The sequence below is a fragment of the Mustela erminea genome, chromosome 19 (assembly GCF_009829155.1).
Source record: "Mustela erminea isolate mMusErm1 chromosome 19, mMusErm1.Pri, whole genome shotgun sequence".
Taxonomy (NCBI): Eukaryota; Metazoa; Chordata; class Mammalia; order Carnivora; family Mustelidae; genus Mustela; species Mustela erminea.
This window is the reverse complement of record NC_045632.1, coordinates 25,574,735-25,592,662: the sequence shown is the minus strand read 5'-3', so window position 1 is coordinate 25,592,662 and position 17,928 is coordinate 25,574,735. Positions and strand designations below refer to the sequence as shown.

Sequence of the window (17,928 nt, the reverse complement as noted above, 5' to 3'; positions counted from 1 at the left end):
TATCCTTCACTTTCTACTGGATTATCATCTTTGAATACATACCTAGAAGCTCTTTGTATGTGAGCAATAGTATGGTTTTGTAATGTATGTTTAAAAGGAAGTTTACACCCCTGTCATTAGTTTTCAAATGTTTATGTCTTTTTTGTAGTGTAACAGCTTTGAGATGTAATTCACATGCCATACTATTCACCCACTTCAGTGGCTTTGAGTGTATTCACAGAATTTTGCAACCAACACCACGATCCATTTTAGAAATGCTTATTACCACAGAAGAAACCCCATGCCCTTTAGTAATCACATTCAATCCCCTATTGCTGCTCCAACCCACCCCAGCCCTAGGCCCACTATTCTCTTTGTCCATAGATTTGCCTATCCCACACATTTCATAAAAATGGAATCCTATAAAGTATGGTCTTTTGTGACTGACTTCTTTCACATACCATGTTTTCAAGATCATCCATGTAACATTATCAATACTTTATTCCTTTTAATTACCAAATAATATTCCATTATATGAATATACCACATCTTTTTTATCCATTTATCAGTTGATGAATTTTGGCTATTACAAATAATACTGTTGTGAACATTAATGTACAAGCTTTCATGTGGACATATATTTTAATTTTTCTATTTTTTTAAAAGATTTTATTTATTCACTCGACAAAGATGACAAGTAGGCAGAGAGGCAGAGAGAAGCAGGCTTGCCACTGAGCAGAGAGCCCAGTGCGGGGCTCGATCCCAGGACCCTGAGATCATGACCGGAGCCCAAGGCAGAGGCCTAACCCACTGAGCCACCCAGGCGCCCCAATTTTTCTATTTTAATATCTCTTTGAGATATATCTAGGAATGGAATTGCTGGATTAAATGAGGACTCTAATTTATCCCTTAAGGAATTGCCTGATTGTTTTTCCAAAGCAGCTGGACCATTTTACATCCCCACCAGAATTGTTTGAGAGATCCCATTTCTCTACCTCTTCACCAACATTGATTATTATCTGACTTTTTTATTATACCCATCCTAATAGGTGTGAAATGGTATCTTGGGAGTTTATTTCATTTGGGGTTTTTTTGGTTTTTTGTTTTTTTTTTTTACCAACTTAACCATTTTTTTATTGTGGTTAAAAAAAAACACATAACATAAAACTTACCATCTTAATCATTTTTAAATGTTCAGTCAGTAATGTTAAGTATATTCACATTGTTGTGAGACAGATCTCCAGAACTTTTTCATCTTACAAATCTGAAACAGTATACCCATTTAACAACCTTCCCTCTTTTCCTCACCCTTAACCTGTGGGAACCACTATGCTACGTTTTGTTTCTATGAATGTGACTTTAGTTACCTTATATAAATGGAATCATATAGTATTTGTCTTTTTTGTGACTGGCTTGTTTCACTTAGCATAATGTCCTCAAGTTTCATCCATGTTGTAACATGTGACGGGATTTCCTTTTAAAGCCAAATAATATTCATACATATATAGATATATGAACATTATTTGAGCATATATATGAACATATATATGTATATGTGTATATATATACATATACATATATATGTATAATCCCATTTTATGTATTTCTACTCATCCTTCAGACATTTATTCAGTTTACTTCCCCATCTTGGATATTCCAAATGTGCATTGCACTGTGGTTTTCGTTTGCATTTCTCTGATTGCTAATGATGCTGAACATCTTTTCATGACTTTGTATATCTCTGTATCTTCTTTGGAGAAATGCCTTTTCATATCCTTTGCCCATTTTTTAATTAGGTTATCTTTCTGTTGAGTTCTTTATATTATTTGTGTCCTTGCCAAATGTAATATTTCTGTTGAGTTGAAGTCTAACTTTATTTTCCTCCAAGTAGCCAATTATCCAGTACCATTTATTGAATAATCCATCTTTTTCCTCCTTCAACAAGTACTTATTGAGCAAATACATTGGGTTAGGCCCTAAGAAAATAAGGATAAAATGATGCAGAGCTTACATACTAGTACAAAGACAGACTTGTGAGAAAATAATTACTGTTCATCAAGATACTGCTTTAGGGGTAGCTGGGTGGCTCAGTGGGTTAAAGCGTCTGCCTTCGGCTCAGGTCATGATCTCAGCGTCTTGGGATGAAACCCTGCATCGGGCTCTCCGCTCAGCGGGGGGCCTGCTTTCCCCTCTCTGCCTGCCTCTCTGCCTACTTGTGATCTCTCTTGTCAAATAAATAAATAAATCTTCTTTTAAAAAAAAGATACTGGTTTAAATGAAGTTTATGAAAATCATTTTGTGACAAGAAAAAAAAAGTACCAATATCTACCTGGAATTTAGGGAAGAGAAACAAAGGAGGAGGAGAAATTAGGTCATAGAAAGTTGGGAGAATAAAAGAGTGAGAACCAGGTAGTGTTCTGGGATAAGAAACTTAAACACTGAAAACTGTTCTGCAGATGTAAAACATTTATTTCAGTGTGTACTCAGATTGTAGTTCATGTAAATGTACTATAACAAATGAACAGATATCTTTTTGTGATGAAGTATGTCATGCTCATTTTTTGTGTCTTTGTATATACTTTATATATACTTTATAAACTTTGCCTATACTTTATATGCCCAGCCTAAGTATTTCTGTTATGACTGTCATTTCACATTCATAGAATATAAATTAATGTAAGGTGCCTTTTTCCTATGGATATGTTTGAGTTAACAAATATTTATAATTATTGAGATAATTCATGCTTACTGACCACAAATGTCAGTCATCTCTTTAATGCATAACATATAGAATACTTAGTAGTATATAATATCAACTTCCTTCAAAGGTGGCACGTCACATGAAGGGATGGTAAAAAAAAACTGTGTTTCAAAACTCATGTTACTTATACAAATAATATTCAGACATTCTAACCTTTTCCCTTTTTTCCCCCCTTTGGTGATTATAGAATAAACATGTCACTAAATTACTTTTGTGTATTTATCATAAACCCATCAATTCTTTCATAGTTGTGTTCTCCATAAAGTTAATTAGCAAGGGTACCCAAAATCTTTGACCCAGAAACTTTGACTAGATAAGTGGGAAAAGTCTAATTTGAGATATAAAATGCTAAATGTGTTTTTCTCAGTATACATTTTAATTGGTTTGCATTTGGCACTTCTCTGTTAGAATCTAAGTCATCCTTAGAATTTAGCTAACCACTTGGAAAATACAACCAAGTGTAGGTATGGCATGATATAACTATAATTAATTATCTCAACTATATATTTCACAAAACAGCAGCATCTTAACTGCTTAATAACGGCTTTTAAAATATCATTGTAAAGTGAAAAACAGAAACTTGATTTACCCAGATCTAAAGGAATTGAATTGGTTTTTGCCTGTGATTATGACTCAGTAGAGCACGTTAATAGATTATGGGGGAGGGGGGAATTAGAGTTCACTTTAAATATAAGCTTAGGTTGTAACAGTAATAATCGCCTTTTCTTATTTTTCCACAGTTCTCAGTGGTCTCTGTTCTAATGACTGTCCTCGTAAGATAACAGTAAGTAAACTTAATTCTCAATTGTAAAATTTTGTGAAAAATCTCTGAGTAATAGGTATACACAAAATAGTTGTTATAGGTTACACTCAAATTATTATTATTTAGAAGTGATTAAAATGTTCTTCAATGCTCAAAAAAACTTCGCTGAGAATAAAATACCTTGCCTAAAATATTCTCACCTCAAAGTTCACCTCCCTGATGAAGCCTTTTCTGATAGCTTGGAAAAATAAGCACCCCTCCCATTGTTTATGGGTACATGATTGCCATTCTGGCATATATAATGTACTTGAACTCACTTCTGTTTATATTAAATGCCTCTCTACACTAGACTGGAATCCCTTGACGTCAAGAAAGCTCTCATCTTTGTATGCGTGGTATGTAGCACAGAGTCAAGCACAGAGTAGACAATTAATGAATTTTTTTGGTATAGTCTTAATACTGACTATCTAATGGAATGTTTTGGTGAAATAAAGTGTAAAAATAAATTAGGCTTAGTTTTTGAAATTGCCAGTTCATTTAAATAGTAATAAGAATATTACATTATATTTTGAGTGTGTGTGTATGGCATATGTTGATATATCTGCTTGGGTCCTCATAGTAACCCTTGTTTCATAAGGAATTAACCCCCATGTAAAGATGAGGAAACTGAGGATCAGAGAAATTAAATTGCCCAAAGGCATAGAGCTATTAAGTAGTGGAACTAGAACACATAGCTAGATGTTCTCATACTTTTACTAGTAGTAAAATAGTCTCATACTTTTACTACCCCAGTTAAGCACTACATAACCAATATTGTGCGTATGGTTGGGAAATTAGGTATTTAAGATATATGGAAACAGATCCTGACCCAGAGATTTGTATGCAGAGATTTAATTTAGACTCAACTCAGGAGCAACAACTGTGAAGTAGTAAGGAAAGAATTGGCAGGAGAAGTTGGTCTGTGATGCATGTGGTGCTGTGAAGGTAGGATGGCCCTTCAGAGATGGCCCAAATAGAGCAGAGGAGTCAGGCTTTTGTATTCCCATATCAATCAGAGACTGCATGCATGTAGTCCTCAGGAAAGGCTTATAATAGGTAGGAATCAGCTCCCTTTGGATGAAAAGAGTTTCCAGGTAGGAACCCAGGTGTGAGTCAGAGTAACTCAGGGAATAAGTACCTCAGTACTGAAGAGAACATCTAGACAATGCATCACCACATCCATTATGAAAGAATGTGAGTGCCTGGTCAAATCCATCTGCTTTCATATTATAAAAATGTAGTTGTATAGTGGGGGAGGCTATGGGGAGGGAAATGCAGAAGATGTAGGGGAACTTGCCAGTTAATTTTGTTGTGAATCTAAAACTGCTCTAAAAAATATGTCTGTTTTTAAAAAATTTTTAAAGAGTAGATGTAATTAACCAGAGGCTTAAAGCAATTCAGTTATTCAGGTATTGTCTATCCATTCCATGAAATGTTCAGACCCTTTGTTCCTCTTCCAGGTCAGGGTCTGTTTCCTCTTCCTTCTTTCTCTCATTGACCATATTCACTACATGGTCAAGCATAGAACTTTAAAACATTGAAATGGAACCCACTCATTTTAGCCACAAGTTCTGGGAGAAAAGGTAATAGGAAAGGCGGCATGATTAAGGCAGGTTATACTTCTAAGATCAATAATGCTCCCATTCTCTTTATCTTAAAATAAAGGCAATTTTAATTACAGGGAGAACATAATCATTTAGAAAGCCAGGTACCTAAATTTCAGCATGCAGAGCTGTTCTTACAATGATTATGCTAACAGTCCAGCACCTTTGGGCTTTTTTGCAGGTAACACATCTGCCTTCCATTCATCCATTTATTACTTTCTTTTGAAGTTCAGATACTGTTGAACTGCCTTCACATAGATCATTTTCCTTCCCCACGGATATCATAGATCAAAATTTTATGACAACCTAAAAAAAACAAATGCATACTATACTTCCACAGGTTTCCATATATTAAATGTGTGCCCACTTGTAAAATTATTTATTATTTCATGAAAAAGTGGGCCTTCTTCATATTGCTTTGACATTAGATCCACTTGATCTTAGCAGAAAGTGTTATATTAAGTATGACCCTGTGTGAAACTAAGAGGGAAACGTATCTAATGTGATATTCTTTACCACTTGAGTTATTTATGAGTTGAAGAGCTCTTCTGCTGCCAGTATGCTCCCCCCTGATATAGGCAGTCTATTTGATTCGTGGAGAGAGGAAAGAATTATTCAAGTCAGAAACCAAACCCACCCAAATTCCTTCCATCTCTATTCTGAAAACCCCAGGCCATACTCTGGACCTTATCTACTAGAACTATTACGGTTTTGAAATTATAATGCCATCCATTCAGCAATCTGACCACAACCTGTTTTCCCAGCCCTCTCCCCTTACTGTACCTGTTCATCTTTTTTTTTTTTTTTTTAAATTTTTTATTTTTTATAAACATATATTTTTATCCCCAGGGGTACAGGTCTGTGAATCACCAGGTTTACACACTTCACAGCACTCACCAAAGCACATACCCTCCCCAATGTCCATAATCCCACCCCCTTCTCCCAAACCCCCTCCCCCCAGCAACCCTCAGTTTGTTTTGTGAGATTAAGAGTCACTTATGGTTTGTCTCCCTCCCAATCCCATCTTGTTTCATTGATTCTTCTCCTACCCACTTAAGCCCCCATGTTGCATCACCACTTCCTCATATCAGGGAGATCATATGATAGTTGTCTTTCTCTGCTTGACTTATTTTGCTAAGCATGATACGCTCTAGTTCCATCCATGCCTGTTCATCTTTAAGACCATGAGTCTCTTGACTTCTTGCCTTTATCTTCCTCTTTTAGGTGCCATACAGAGCCTCACTCCTGCCATTGCTTTTAACTCTTAACTCTTAACTCCAGGCATGCACTCTTTCATTGTGCATGCCTGGCAGAATTACAGCCCTGGGTTAGTCCAACTATCTATCTTGTTCAGTACTAGACCTAGGCTTCTGGGCATTTCTGAAAGGAAAAAAATAAACAGCTTTGCAAATTGGTACCACAACTGGTTCATAGTCTTCAGCCTGAAATAAGCATTCTTAATTGTATCGGTCTTTATGTGGATTCCTAGTCATCTTTTCTCCCTTTTTTTTTTTTTTTTAGATTATTTATTTATTTATTTGACAGAGAGAGGGGGCACACAAGCAGGGGGAGTGGGAGAGGGAGAAACAGGCTTCCCGCCAAGCAGGGAGCCTGATATGAGCCTCCATCTCAGGACCCTGGGATCATGACCCAAGCCAAAGGCAGATGCTTAAGGACTGAGCCACCCAGGCGCTCTCCCGTTCGTTTTCTCTGATTACTTTCAGGATTTTCCCTTTGTCTTCGGTTTTCTGCTGATTGAATATGATATGCATAGATACAGATTTTTAGGTATTTTTCTTGTTTTCATTACCTTTTCCCTGTGTGTTTCAGTTTTGGGAAGTTTCTGTTGATCTTCACACTCATTGATTCTTTGCTCAGCTGTGTCCAGGCATTCTTCATTTCTATTAAAGTATTTTATTTCTGTCATTTCTGTTTGATTCTCAAGAGTTTCCATCTCTCTGCTTTTTTCATCTGTTTTTGCATGTTGTCTACTTTTTCCAGGAGAGCTCTTAACATATTTATCATAGTTATAGTTACTTTAAATTTCTGGTCTGATCATTCCAACATTGCTGCCATATCTGAGTCTGGTAACTGACAAATTACTGGAAGCTCAATATGAAGCAGTTTGAGAATCCAAAACTCTGGGGGAGGAAGGGAAGTAGTCTCAGAGGGGGCCTGAATAAGTTTTACCTCCAGTAACCAATTCTTGCTTACTCTATTCAAACTTTTTCTTCTGCCTTTTAGCATGCCTTGAAATATTTTGTTGAAAGCCAGAAATGAGGCAGATAGGCCTTTGATATGAGGTTTTATGTCTATTTAGCTAGGATAACTTTAATAACTGTATTTTCTGTTTGTGGTAGCTGTGTTCTCAGAGGCAGCATTTTTCTAAATCATCTTTTTTGTCTCCATGTAGTCTTTGTGTTTCCCTACAGACTTATCCTTAAACAGGATCTGAGGCTTGCAGTGCTTTTAGCTGTAATCCTGTTATTAGACAGGATCCCATTGATGTGGTAATAAGGAACTATAGTCCTGTGATTAGGTCTGGACTTTTAGTGAGCCTGTGTCCCTGGGATGTGAAGAGTCCAAGTGCTTCTTAGCTTCCACTCCCCCTTAGGCAAGTCAGGAAGGTGAGAGGGCACTAAATAAAGTTAAGCTCTTCCTTTCCCCCAGGATAGAAAGGTTTCGGTGGAACCCAAGTAACTTAAGCTCTGGTAAAATAGTTTTCCCTTGAGGGCAAGGTGTGAAGAACAAAGAGATCTGGGCATATTTCAGAATGGTTACTTCCCCTCCCTGTGTTAGAAGCCTGAAAGTTCTTTTTGTTTTCTAGTCTTCACCCAGTAGTCCGGTGGGATTCTCGAGGTAAAACTTATTCAGGCCCCCTCTGAGACTGCTTCCCTTCCTCCCCCAGAGTTTTGGATTATCAAAATGCTTCATATTGAGCTTCCAGTAATTTGTCAGTTACATTTTAAGTGTCCTACCATACTGGCTCCGGTTCCAGTCTCCTGCTTCTAGGCCTCTACTCCCAGTAAACTGTGATAGATTCTCTGTATCCATCCCATCTCTCCAGTTTTCAGGGTAGTGGTTTGCCCAGTGACAGTTCTCTGAATCTAAGGAGAGTTGCTTTTTACTTTCTTCAGCTTTTTTTTGTTGCTTTTGTGAGGACAAGAGTCACAACTTAAAGATCATTACATGTCAGACCAGAAACGCTCCTTGCATTTTTATCAGTATCACTTTATTTTTATTTCTTACAGCTTTATTGCAGTATAATTGACATGCAATAAACTGTGCATAATAAATATATTCAGTTGGATGTTATTATGTATATACATTATGTGTATGTATACATATATACACTATGTATATTTAAATGAATATATATAAAAATGCCAATATAATATATATCATATTAAAAATATGATATATATGATGTATAAAAATTATTAAAAAAATTTTTGTGCCCATTGGCTATCCATCGTTCTCACCTTCCCTGACCCTTCTTCCCTATCCCACTTTTTCTGAGTCATCACTAATCGGTTCTCTGTTGCTTTATTTTAAAAGTTATTTCTGTCCATGATACTTCATGGCTTTTATCAACATATCTCCCTCTGTGTCATTTATTGCTTGTAACCTTGATATCTTTTTGCCTTTTTAAAATTTTAAATATCTATAAAAGTATAGATTAATACAATAAAACTCCTTGTGCCCATATTACCACCCAGTTTCAACGCCATCATATGTCCCCACCTAATAATTCCATTCACAGCCTGCCCCCTTAGGTTATTTTAAGGCAAATCCATCGTATCCTATATTCTGTAAATATTTCCATGTGTATCTCTAAGATAAGTACTTTACATGTTACACCGGAAACTCCCATTTTTTCTAAAAACTATTTCATATCCTTTCCAATCTCCTCTTACATCTATCCCCAACTTCCAGTTCTCAATAATTGACCTTGCTTCCTGCTTCAAAGGGAAAATAAGAATATAAAATCAGAATCCCTTCAACTATCTTAAGTAACTTTGGGAAAGTTATTTAACTCTTGTCAAGCCTCATTCTCCACATCTATATAATGGGGAAACCAATTATACCCCATTTATGTTAGCTTCCTATTGCTGCTGTAACAAATTATCATAAACTTAGTGGATTAAAACAGCACAAATATATTCTTTTACAGTTCTGGAGGTCAGAAGCCTAAATACACTTCCCTGAGCAGGACTCCTTTTGGAAGCTTTAAGGGGAATCCATTCCCTTGCCTTTCACTTCTCAAGACCACCTACATTCCTTGTCTCATGGTCTTTCTATCCATCTCCAAATCCAGCCATATAGTATCTTCAGATCACTGACCCTAACCCATCCTGCTTTCCTTATTCATTTATAAGGACCCTAAGTGATTACATTGGGCCCACCTGGATAATCAAAGATAATCTCTCCATCTCAAGATCCTTGACCACGTGTGCTAACTTCAGCAGCATACTAAAGTTAGAATGATACAGGGAAAATTAACATGACTCCAGAGCAAGGGTGACATGCAAATTTGTGAAGCCTTCCTCATTCTTTTTGTTTGTTTAAGATTTTATTTATTTATTTATTTATTTATTAGCAAGAGAGGGAACACAAGCAGAGGGAGTGGAAGAGAGAAAAAAGGCTTCCCGCTGAGCGGAGAACCCAGTGGTGGGCTCCATCCTAAGACCCTGGGATCATGACCCAAGCCGAAGGCAGCCGCTTAATGACTGAGCCACCCAGGCACCTCCGACATTCTTAAGAGAGAAAAAAAAAATCCTTAATCACATCTGCACATTCCCTTTTGCAATATAAGGTTATCAGCAGGTTTTGGGAATTAGGATGTGAGTATCTTCAGAGGACCATTATTTTGCCTGCTACACTCCCTCCTAACGTTTTGGTTCTGTTTGTTTGTTTGTTTGTTTTTAAGATTGATTGATTGTTTTGACAGAAAGAGAGCAAGAGAGGAAACACAAGCTGGGGGAGTAGTAGCTGGAGAAACAGGATTCCCGCTGAGCAGGGAGCCCTATGTGGGGCTCCATCCCAGGACCCTGAGATCATGACCTGAGCCAAATGCAGATGCTTAATGACAGAGCAGTCCAGGTGCCCCCGCACTAAGGTTTTTATTAAAAGATTTTATGTAGGCAAATCATAATAGAGACCTAATATACAATAAGTACTCAAAAATTGTATCTGCTATTATTTGTCAATGATGGATGGTTATTTCTCTGCCTGTATAATGTCCCTATATTAGTAAGGATAGTGAGTTCCAAATATTTGAGAGATACTGGTATTCTGTTTGCCTTCAAGACTAGTGGCCCACTTCACTTTTTGACTTTCTCTTATCATGTAAGTATATGTCACAAGTTTATGAAATATGGGTGTGAAAGATATCAGTATTTTTAGTGAAATTTACCATAAGCATCTGCAAATCTATTTCCTAATTTATGTCTTTAAATACCAAACTAACTCTTTGAGTCTTTTATCCTCAGTATAACATATAGTCTGTTAGTGGAGATTATAAAGCTTCTTTCTCTTGTCAACCTGCTAATTTTTTTACCCAAAGCCTGGTGGTAACTATTCCACTTTAAAGATTATGAGTCTATAAACAGGCATATGAATACTCTCCCATTGAACAAAAGATTTGGAAATATTCCTTTAATCCTCTCTATATAAAAAGAATCTATGCATATTCCTTTTCAGTAGCTCCATGAGGGCAGAGGGAGGATCCGTTTTGCCTGCCACTGTGTCCTAGAACATTAGCACAGGGCCTTGTACTTAACAATGTCAGTTGTCTCCTATAGCGCTAAGTGTAATCCCTTTATCCACACCCTTCCCTTTTGCTATTTCTTTTTGCTTATCAATGTACCATTTATGCTGTGGGCCCCACATCCTTCTCAGGGACCTCATTCCATTGTTTATTCTACCTGGCCTGTGTACTCAAACCTCTGCCTCTCTGTTGTTGCCTTCCCTTCAGCACTTAAGGAGTGCCCAAATCTCTTTTATCCATAACAGCATATATGCATACCTTCTAAAACCCATATCCTCTCCAGCTACCACCCAACCTGTTTTTCTCTTCCCAGCCAAACGTAAGGCGTCCACCACTGGATCTCTCCAGTTACTTATTTCCATATCCTTCACCCACTGTTGTAATCTAGCATTTGACCTGCACTTGATTCTCCTGACACTCCACTTTTCTTGGCTTCCTTTACATTCATCCTTCCGAGCTCCCCTTCACCTCTCTCGCCATTCTCCCGGTTCTTTTATGGACATTTCCTCTGCCCACCCTTTTTATTTTCCTTATGTCTCATTTAATACCCTGGCAATCATAACATTTCCCAATGTTATACATGAAGTAACCAAGGCACAGGGATAATACATATATTGTCCAAGATCACACAATTCTGACAGTTGTCATGGCTGAACCCACCACATCTGCATTCAAGCAAGTAAGAAGGAAGAAGGAAACAAAGGTATGATTTTCAGGAAATTTCTTAAATTTTATACATGAAATTCCACCTTTTATCTCATTGTCCGCCCACCTTTTAAATATTGATGCTTCTCAGGCTTCCATCCTAAGTTCTCTTCTCACTCTACATTTTACTCTTTAAGTTTTCTCAACCTCTCCCCTGTTTGGTGGTTTTTGTTCTGATTTGGTGGGTTTTGTTGTTGTTGTTGTTGTTGTTTTGCCATTTGGATACTGATTACTTCTAGCCATCTGTCCTGAGCTTCAGACCTTTATGTATAAGGGTCTTACAGAAACGCAGTCCACTTTCCATGTTCCCTGTTTCGGTTACTTTTTCCTTTCCCTTACCCTCCAGATCTACTAGATTATTATTCTCCCTTCTGTCTTTCTCACCATCATTTATTCCAGGCCACCATCCTTTCTTGCCTGACAGTTGGAGTTATCTGAGCCATCCTTCAAAAAGATACCACAGTGGTCTTTTTAAAAATAAAAACCTTCAGTAGCTTCTCTTTGTCCTTGAGAAATGGTCCATACCTAGTTTGTTGAGACAGAGCTTTTGTTTATCTCTTCAGGCTTACCCCATGCCATTCCTTCTCACACCCACTCCCAACTCTGTCAGCCACACAGAACTACTGTGTTCTGCCATGCTGTCTCATCTCCAGCCTCTTGCATGTTATTTCTCTACCCCGAATCCTCCTCTTCTCCGCCTTCTCCTAGATTCCTTCCTATGACCTTCAGGTCAGCTTTCAGACAGTATTTCCTCTGATTTCCCGGCTCCCCAGTGATACAGGATTGGACACATCTGTTGTTTCTTAGTATAGTCCTGCTACTTACCACTTCTACTCTGTAAGTTGGTGAATTATCTGAGTTCAGTTCTTGAAGAAGGGAGACTGGGTCTTGTTTATATTCTGTCCTTACTCCCCAGCACATTGGCCTGACACATAGTAGCACAATAAAATATTTATGTATGAATAAATGAGCTTTTCCTAAATTTTGGTTTCCGTTTTTTAATAAGCCTTCATTGATAAATTTACTATACCACCTCTTAACCACAATCACATATTCATTGTTAAGTTTGAACATTTGGAGAATAAATTACAAGCTATTCACAAGAGAAATACGTTCTGTAAAGGCCTGATATAAAGGAAAAACGTCCCTTATTTATGTTCTCAGAGATACCTCATTATGAGACACAGATGTTCCAATTGATACTACAAACAGATTGATAATATATGTAGCAGAACAAGATGTCTTTAACGTTTTTTTCATCTTTTCAGTCAGAAATATTCTCAGGCTTTTATTTGCTCTATGCAGGACTAGTCTGAGAAAGTATAAGCCAAGTATGTTTCTCTTTTGCCTTTATTTTGACTAAGTGAGTTATCTGAATTGGTACTGTTTCACCTCCTCACCTTTAAAAGACACCAGCCTTTGCTACAACAAATATTTAGTGATCCCAACAGATTTATTTGATATATTTTTAAAAATATTATTCTACCTTTAATTCTGAGTATTTGCCTTTTTCTTATTACACCTGACAGTGCTAATATCATGTTTCCTATACCAAGGATTTTTTAAAAATGACAAACATTTTCTGCATTTGATGTCTTTTCATAGTTCATAGTCCTTTACAAAGGAAAATACCTTGCAGTTTTAGCAGGAAAATAAGCAAATTTTAAGGAAATAATTTTTGAGCTTTGCACAGTGGCAGTATCATAGCCAATGAGGTTTATCTGAGCCGCAATTAATTTATGGAATTTAATGTCTTGAAGAAATGAGTAAGAAACAATACAAAAAATTCAATATTGAATTACATTGGGCAATACAGTTAGTCCTAATGACGATATCCATGTTTATAAAAATATCTGGTTATAAATATCCATGTTTATAAAAAACACAAGGTAAACAAAAAATTGCCTTTGGAAAAAAGACCATAGTCAGCTATTTTTCTAATATTTTAGAATCATAAATTTTAGTGCATAATTAAGCCTAATAATGATTTTTATCTAACATAATATGTCTTAAAAGTTCTTCCAGTTTTACCATCCAGAGTCAATGATATAGAAGATAGTTGGTCTCTACTGTAGGAACCAAGAACTTGACACAAATCCTTAGATAATTAGTTACTTGACACTGACATAAAAACCTAAGATTTGTCTAGGCTACTGAAAAAAGATAATCTATGAAGAAAAAAGATACATTCCAACCCTGATTTTATATAAGTCAACAGGCATACAGAGGACAGTTAGTTTAAAAGAATCTATATAATACAATACCCAAAGTGCATTGCATCAATATGACACATTCTAGAACAAGAAAAATGACCCAAATATAGTCCTTGATTACTTGGTGTGTGGAAAAATTGAAAGGTCACTAATATTTCTTAATTTAATTTCTCTGAATTTTTTCAAACCAATATCAGACATGACATTTAAAAGGAAAGAAAGAAGAAAAAGAAAGAAAAAGAAATAGAAATAAAAGGAAAGAAAGGACAATATGAGAGATTTGTTCTAAGATTTTCACACAGAAAGTGAACTTACTAAATGGGGTACAGGGCCCAGCATTCCCAATAGCTAATGTCTTAATTTTTTCTTATCAAAATTTATTAAATCAATTTATGAAATGTTTTCCATTTCCACAAAATGTTTTTAAGTTTCTGCCTTAAAAATAAAAACAAAAACTGAGACTGATGTAAAAGTGAATGCAAGAAAATAAATTCTCCTATATGAACTGAGACCTCAAAATACACAGAACATAAAATCACATATCTCACATATCTCTGCTGAAAATATAAGGTTTGGTCACCCAAGCTTATGACACAGTCCCTCCCTACCCACAACTCTTCAGAACATGGGACACCACCCTTTCATATAAGTGAAGCCATCAATGCCTCGTGGTGTACCTTATGTTTAGGGCTGGACTGGCATCCTCTGAGTATAACTGTCCTCCATTATTCATGCTTCCTATACAAGTTTCCAGAGCCTTCACTTTCAAAACAGTACTCAGAAGCCATAGTTTGTGGTCAGAACTACGTGTACCACACCCTGAGGTGAAACTTCCAGGTCACATTAAAACATCCAGATTTTTTTTTTTTTTTTTTTTTCAGAGGAAGTGGGGAGAAGGGCAGAAGAAAAGGAAAAGAGAAAATCTTAAGCAGGCTCCTCACCTAGCACGGAGCCCAATGCAGGGCTCAGTCTCAAAACCTGAGATCATGAGATCATGACCTGAGCAAAATCAAAAGTCAGATGCTTAACTGACTGAGCCACCCAGACACCCCAATTTTCAGAAATTACTATGGAGAGTTGATCTGCCTATGTGTGGATGTGGCATAATGCCTTCAATCTTATAATTACAGGCTCTCTAAAACCCTCCCATTCCAGTATAAAAAGAAGTTTCAGAATCACTAGGAACTGGGTCATAATCATGAGGTACTTACAAACATCATTCCACACAAAAAAGTTGCCAAGCTGGGAGGAAGGACAAGGTGTAAGACATAGAGGACAAATTATTCTTTATGACTGAGGAAGTCATTCATGTATTCAATAAATATTTATTCACTTTTTGCTATGTTCTAGGTGCTAGATGAGACAAAAATCAGGGCCCTCATGGAGATCACAGTCTATATCCAGCAAACCATACTAGTAGAAGGAAACATTTGAGCTGGGGGGGTGGGGGGCTTCACACTGCACAATTCCAGAGGCTACCATTCACATCACAGTCTATGTCAATGGCAACACCTAAAGTGGTAAAATGGGCAACCTGTAGAATCTTCCATGGTGACCATGACTTGAGTCTTAAAGGACTAGGATTTTAGTAGGTATAGAAGCAGAAGGAGAGAAGTCCAGGTAGAGAAAAATAATATGAGCAAGGGTATCAACCATCATTTATTTAGTGCCTACTGTTGACATGAACTCTAGGTCCTGGGGCTACTACGAGTTAAGTTCTTGTGACCTTATCTATAATGTGACATAAAACCACATCACTCCTACATGATCCAGGTTCTGCTATAAAACATGGGCATGTAGTAGTGAACAAATCAAAAATTGTGCCCAAGTTCATGGAATTCACAATCCCAGGACATATGAAGAATTACAAGAATGATGAGCACTTGAAAAGAAAAGTATTAGTATTAGTATCCAGTGTTAGGAGCCCTTATAACTAGGAAAACATACCTAGTTTAGGTAATTAAAAACTGGGGGAATGGGAGAGGAGTGGATGTGGTGAAAGTATGAGAGAGGGGAATGGATTTGGATTATTTAGGAAATCAAATGTCCATAGCAAAAACAAATCGGGAGTGTCTTTGAAGAAAATAGGCACCTAGGAAAAAAAGACATTTAATACATTGTATTCTTGCTATCCTGCATATTAAGTCTGCATGGGAATGTGTCATAGGGAATGTTGACCTCAGTATGCATTCTGTAGGGGAAAAAAATTGAAAGAGAAAACAGTTCATTTTATAGAAACTCTAATATGCATTCGTTTCATTAAGCAAGAACTCTCTGCACATAACTAAGATTATTATGCCACTTACCACAGGTTACATTCTCAAAAGTGTATCTGGAAAATTCATTTGAAACTAAAGACCTGCAAAGCATCACCAGATCCACTCCTAGACCTTGACTCAGCCTGTTTACACCACTTACAAACCGGGGGGTGGGGGGATACTAAAACCTACGCCTTTTTCTGTTCAACTCAGGAACTTAGATGTCTCACTGTAAAAAGGAAGAAACTCTCATGAAATGGTAGAGAAGTCCATAATTATTCACTTAATATAGGAAGTTAAAAGAGATTGCCCACTTTATATATTATTAAAAGTATTCCCATGTATAGTAAGTACCTTTTCCTTTCCATGTTTCTGGAAAACAGTCAAAACATTGGAATTTAACAAAAGTTATGTTCAACATAATTGAAAAATTTGCAGACTCCTGGGCTAGAATAATAACAAAAGAAAGTAAAAGATACTTCCATCTTTATCTGATTAGCTAAGTGTTCTGACCAGTTCACCTATACTTTTTAAGCTAGCCCCCTAAATATCCATTTAATCAAATATTTGCCTTTTTGGAGATGTCCCCTCCAAATTTTAAAGAAGTCTTTTGGGCGCCTGGGTGGCTCAGTGGGTTAAGCCGCTGCCTTCGGCTCAGGTCATGATCTCAGCGTCCTGGGATCGAGTCCCGCGTCGGGCTCTCTGCTCAGCAGGGAGCCTGCTTCCTTCTCTCTCTCTCTCTGCCTGCCTCTCAGTGTACTTGTAATTTCTCTCTGTCAAATAAATAAATAAAATCTTTAAAAAAAAAAAAAAAAAGAAGTCTTTTGTAACACAGCATAAACTACAGGTTTCTTTCATCTGAAATACTCTGTATTTTTTGCTGAAAGTAAAAGTGCTCCCCTCTTCATGATTATTCTCTTTCTCTGAATTTAAATCACTTGGAAAATAAAATTTGCTTGAAAATTTAATAAAGGTTATTTAATGCTGAAATAATTCATATTTGCTGATACATTCTACTTGCTTCCTTGTCAGGGGAATTCTACTCCCACACATATTCCAACATGATACTACACTTCACTTACATACCTATCTGATAAACAGCCTTAAGTTTGCCCTTAAGTGGAAAAGGTCATACTATTTTATTTTGTAGTTACAGATGAAAAATGAGTATGCTATTGTTATAATAGTGTAAGCCATGTGAAAGCACTTACACAATAAATACTTCCAGATCATACTTTTTGGAGCTAAATAATTTAAAATAAATCTAAGCATTGCAGATTATATCACACAATTCAGAAACCTTAATGATTCCCAACTTGAGTCTCCAACTGTCTTTCAAGACTGTGAAATTTCAGTTCTCTGAATCCTCATTTTACTAATTTGCAAAGTTTGTATTGGTTAAGAAAGGTGCGGTGCTACTAAAAAATGAAATAAAATAAAATAATAAAATAATAAAATTCTGCACCACATTCTGAAAGGAATAAGTGTTTCTAACATTAGTTTTTTATGCATCCAACTCAATCAATGGTTTTATTCTCTTGTAGTCAATCAAATACAATCATAAAATAAAAGTTTAGATTACCCTAAATACTCTCACAAGCTGCCAATTTTTATAAGGTATAAAAAGTATAGTCCCAGGGCACCTGGGTGGCTCAGTGGGTTGGGCCGCTGCCTTCGGCTCAGGTCATGATCTCAGGGTCCTGGGATCGAGTCCCGCGTCAGGCTCTCTGCTCAGCAGGGAGCCTGCTTCCTCCTCTCTCTCTCTGCCTGCCTCTCTGCCTACCTGTAATCTCTCTCTGTCAAATAAATAAATAAAATCTTTTAAAAAAAAATGTA

The 17,928-nt window shown here is 36.7% G+C and overlaps 1 protein-coding gene and 1 non-coding gene across 2 annotated transcripts in view; both read left to right on the top strand.

Annotated features, from left to right (window-relative positions):
• The window catches only part of ITFG1 (integrin alpha FG-GAP repeat containing 1), a 293,792-nt gene that overhangs the window by 212,432 nt on the left and 63,432 nt on the right, over nucleotides 1-17,928 (top strand). The window contains exon 13 of the mRNA XM_032326067.1: nucleotides 3,481-3,524. Coding sequence (XP_032181958.1) covers nucleotides 3,481-3,524 — 44 coding nt within the window. The remainder of the gene's footprint in view (nucleotides 1-3,480; nucleotides 3,525-17,928) is intronic.
• Nucleotides 9,601-9,702, top strand: LOC116580354. Its single transcript, XR_004281611.1, has one exon. It is a non-coding gene; the product is annotated as a U6 spliceosomal RNA (small nuclear RNA).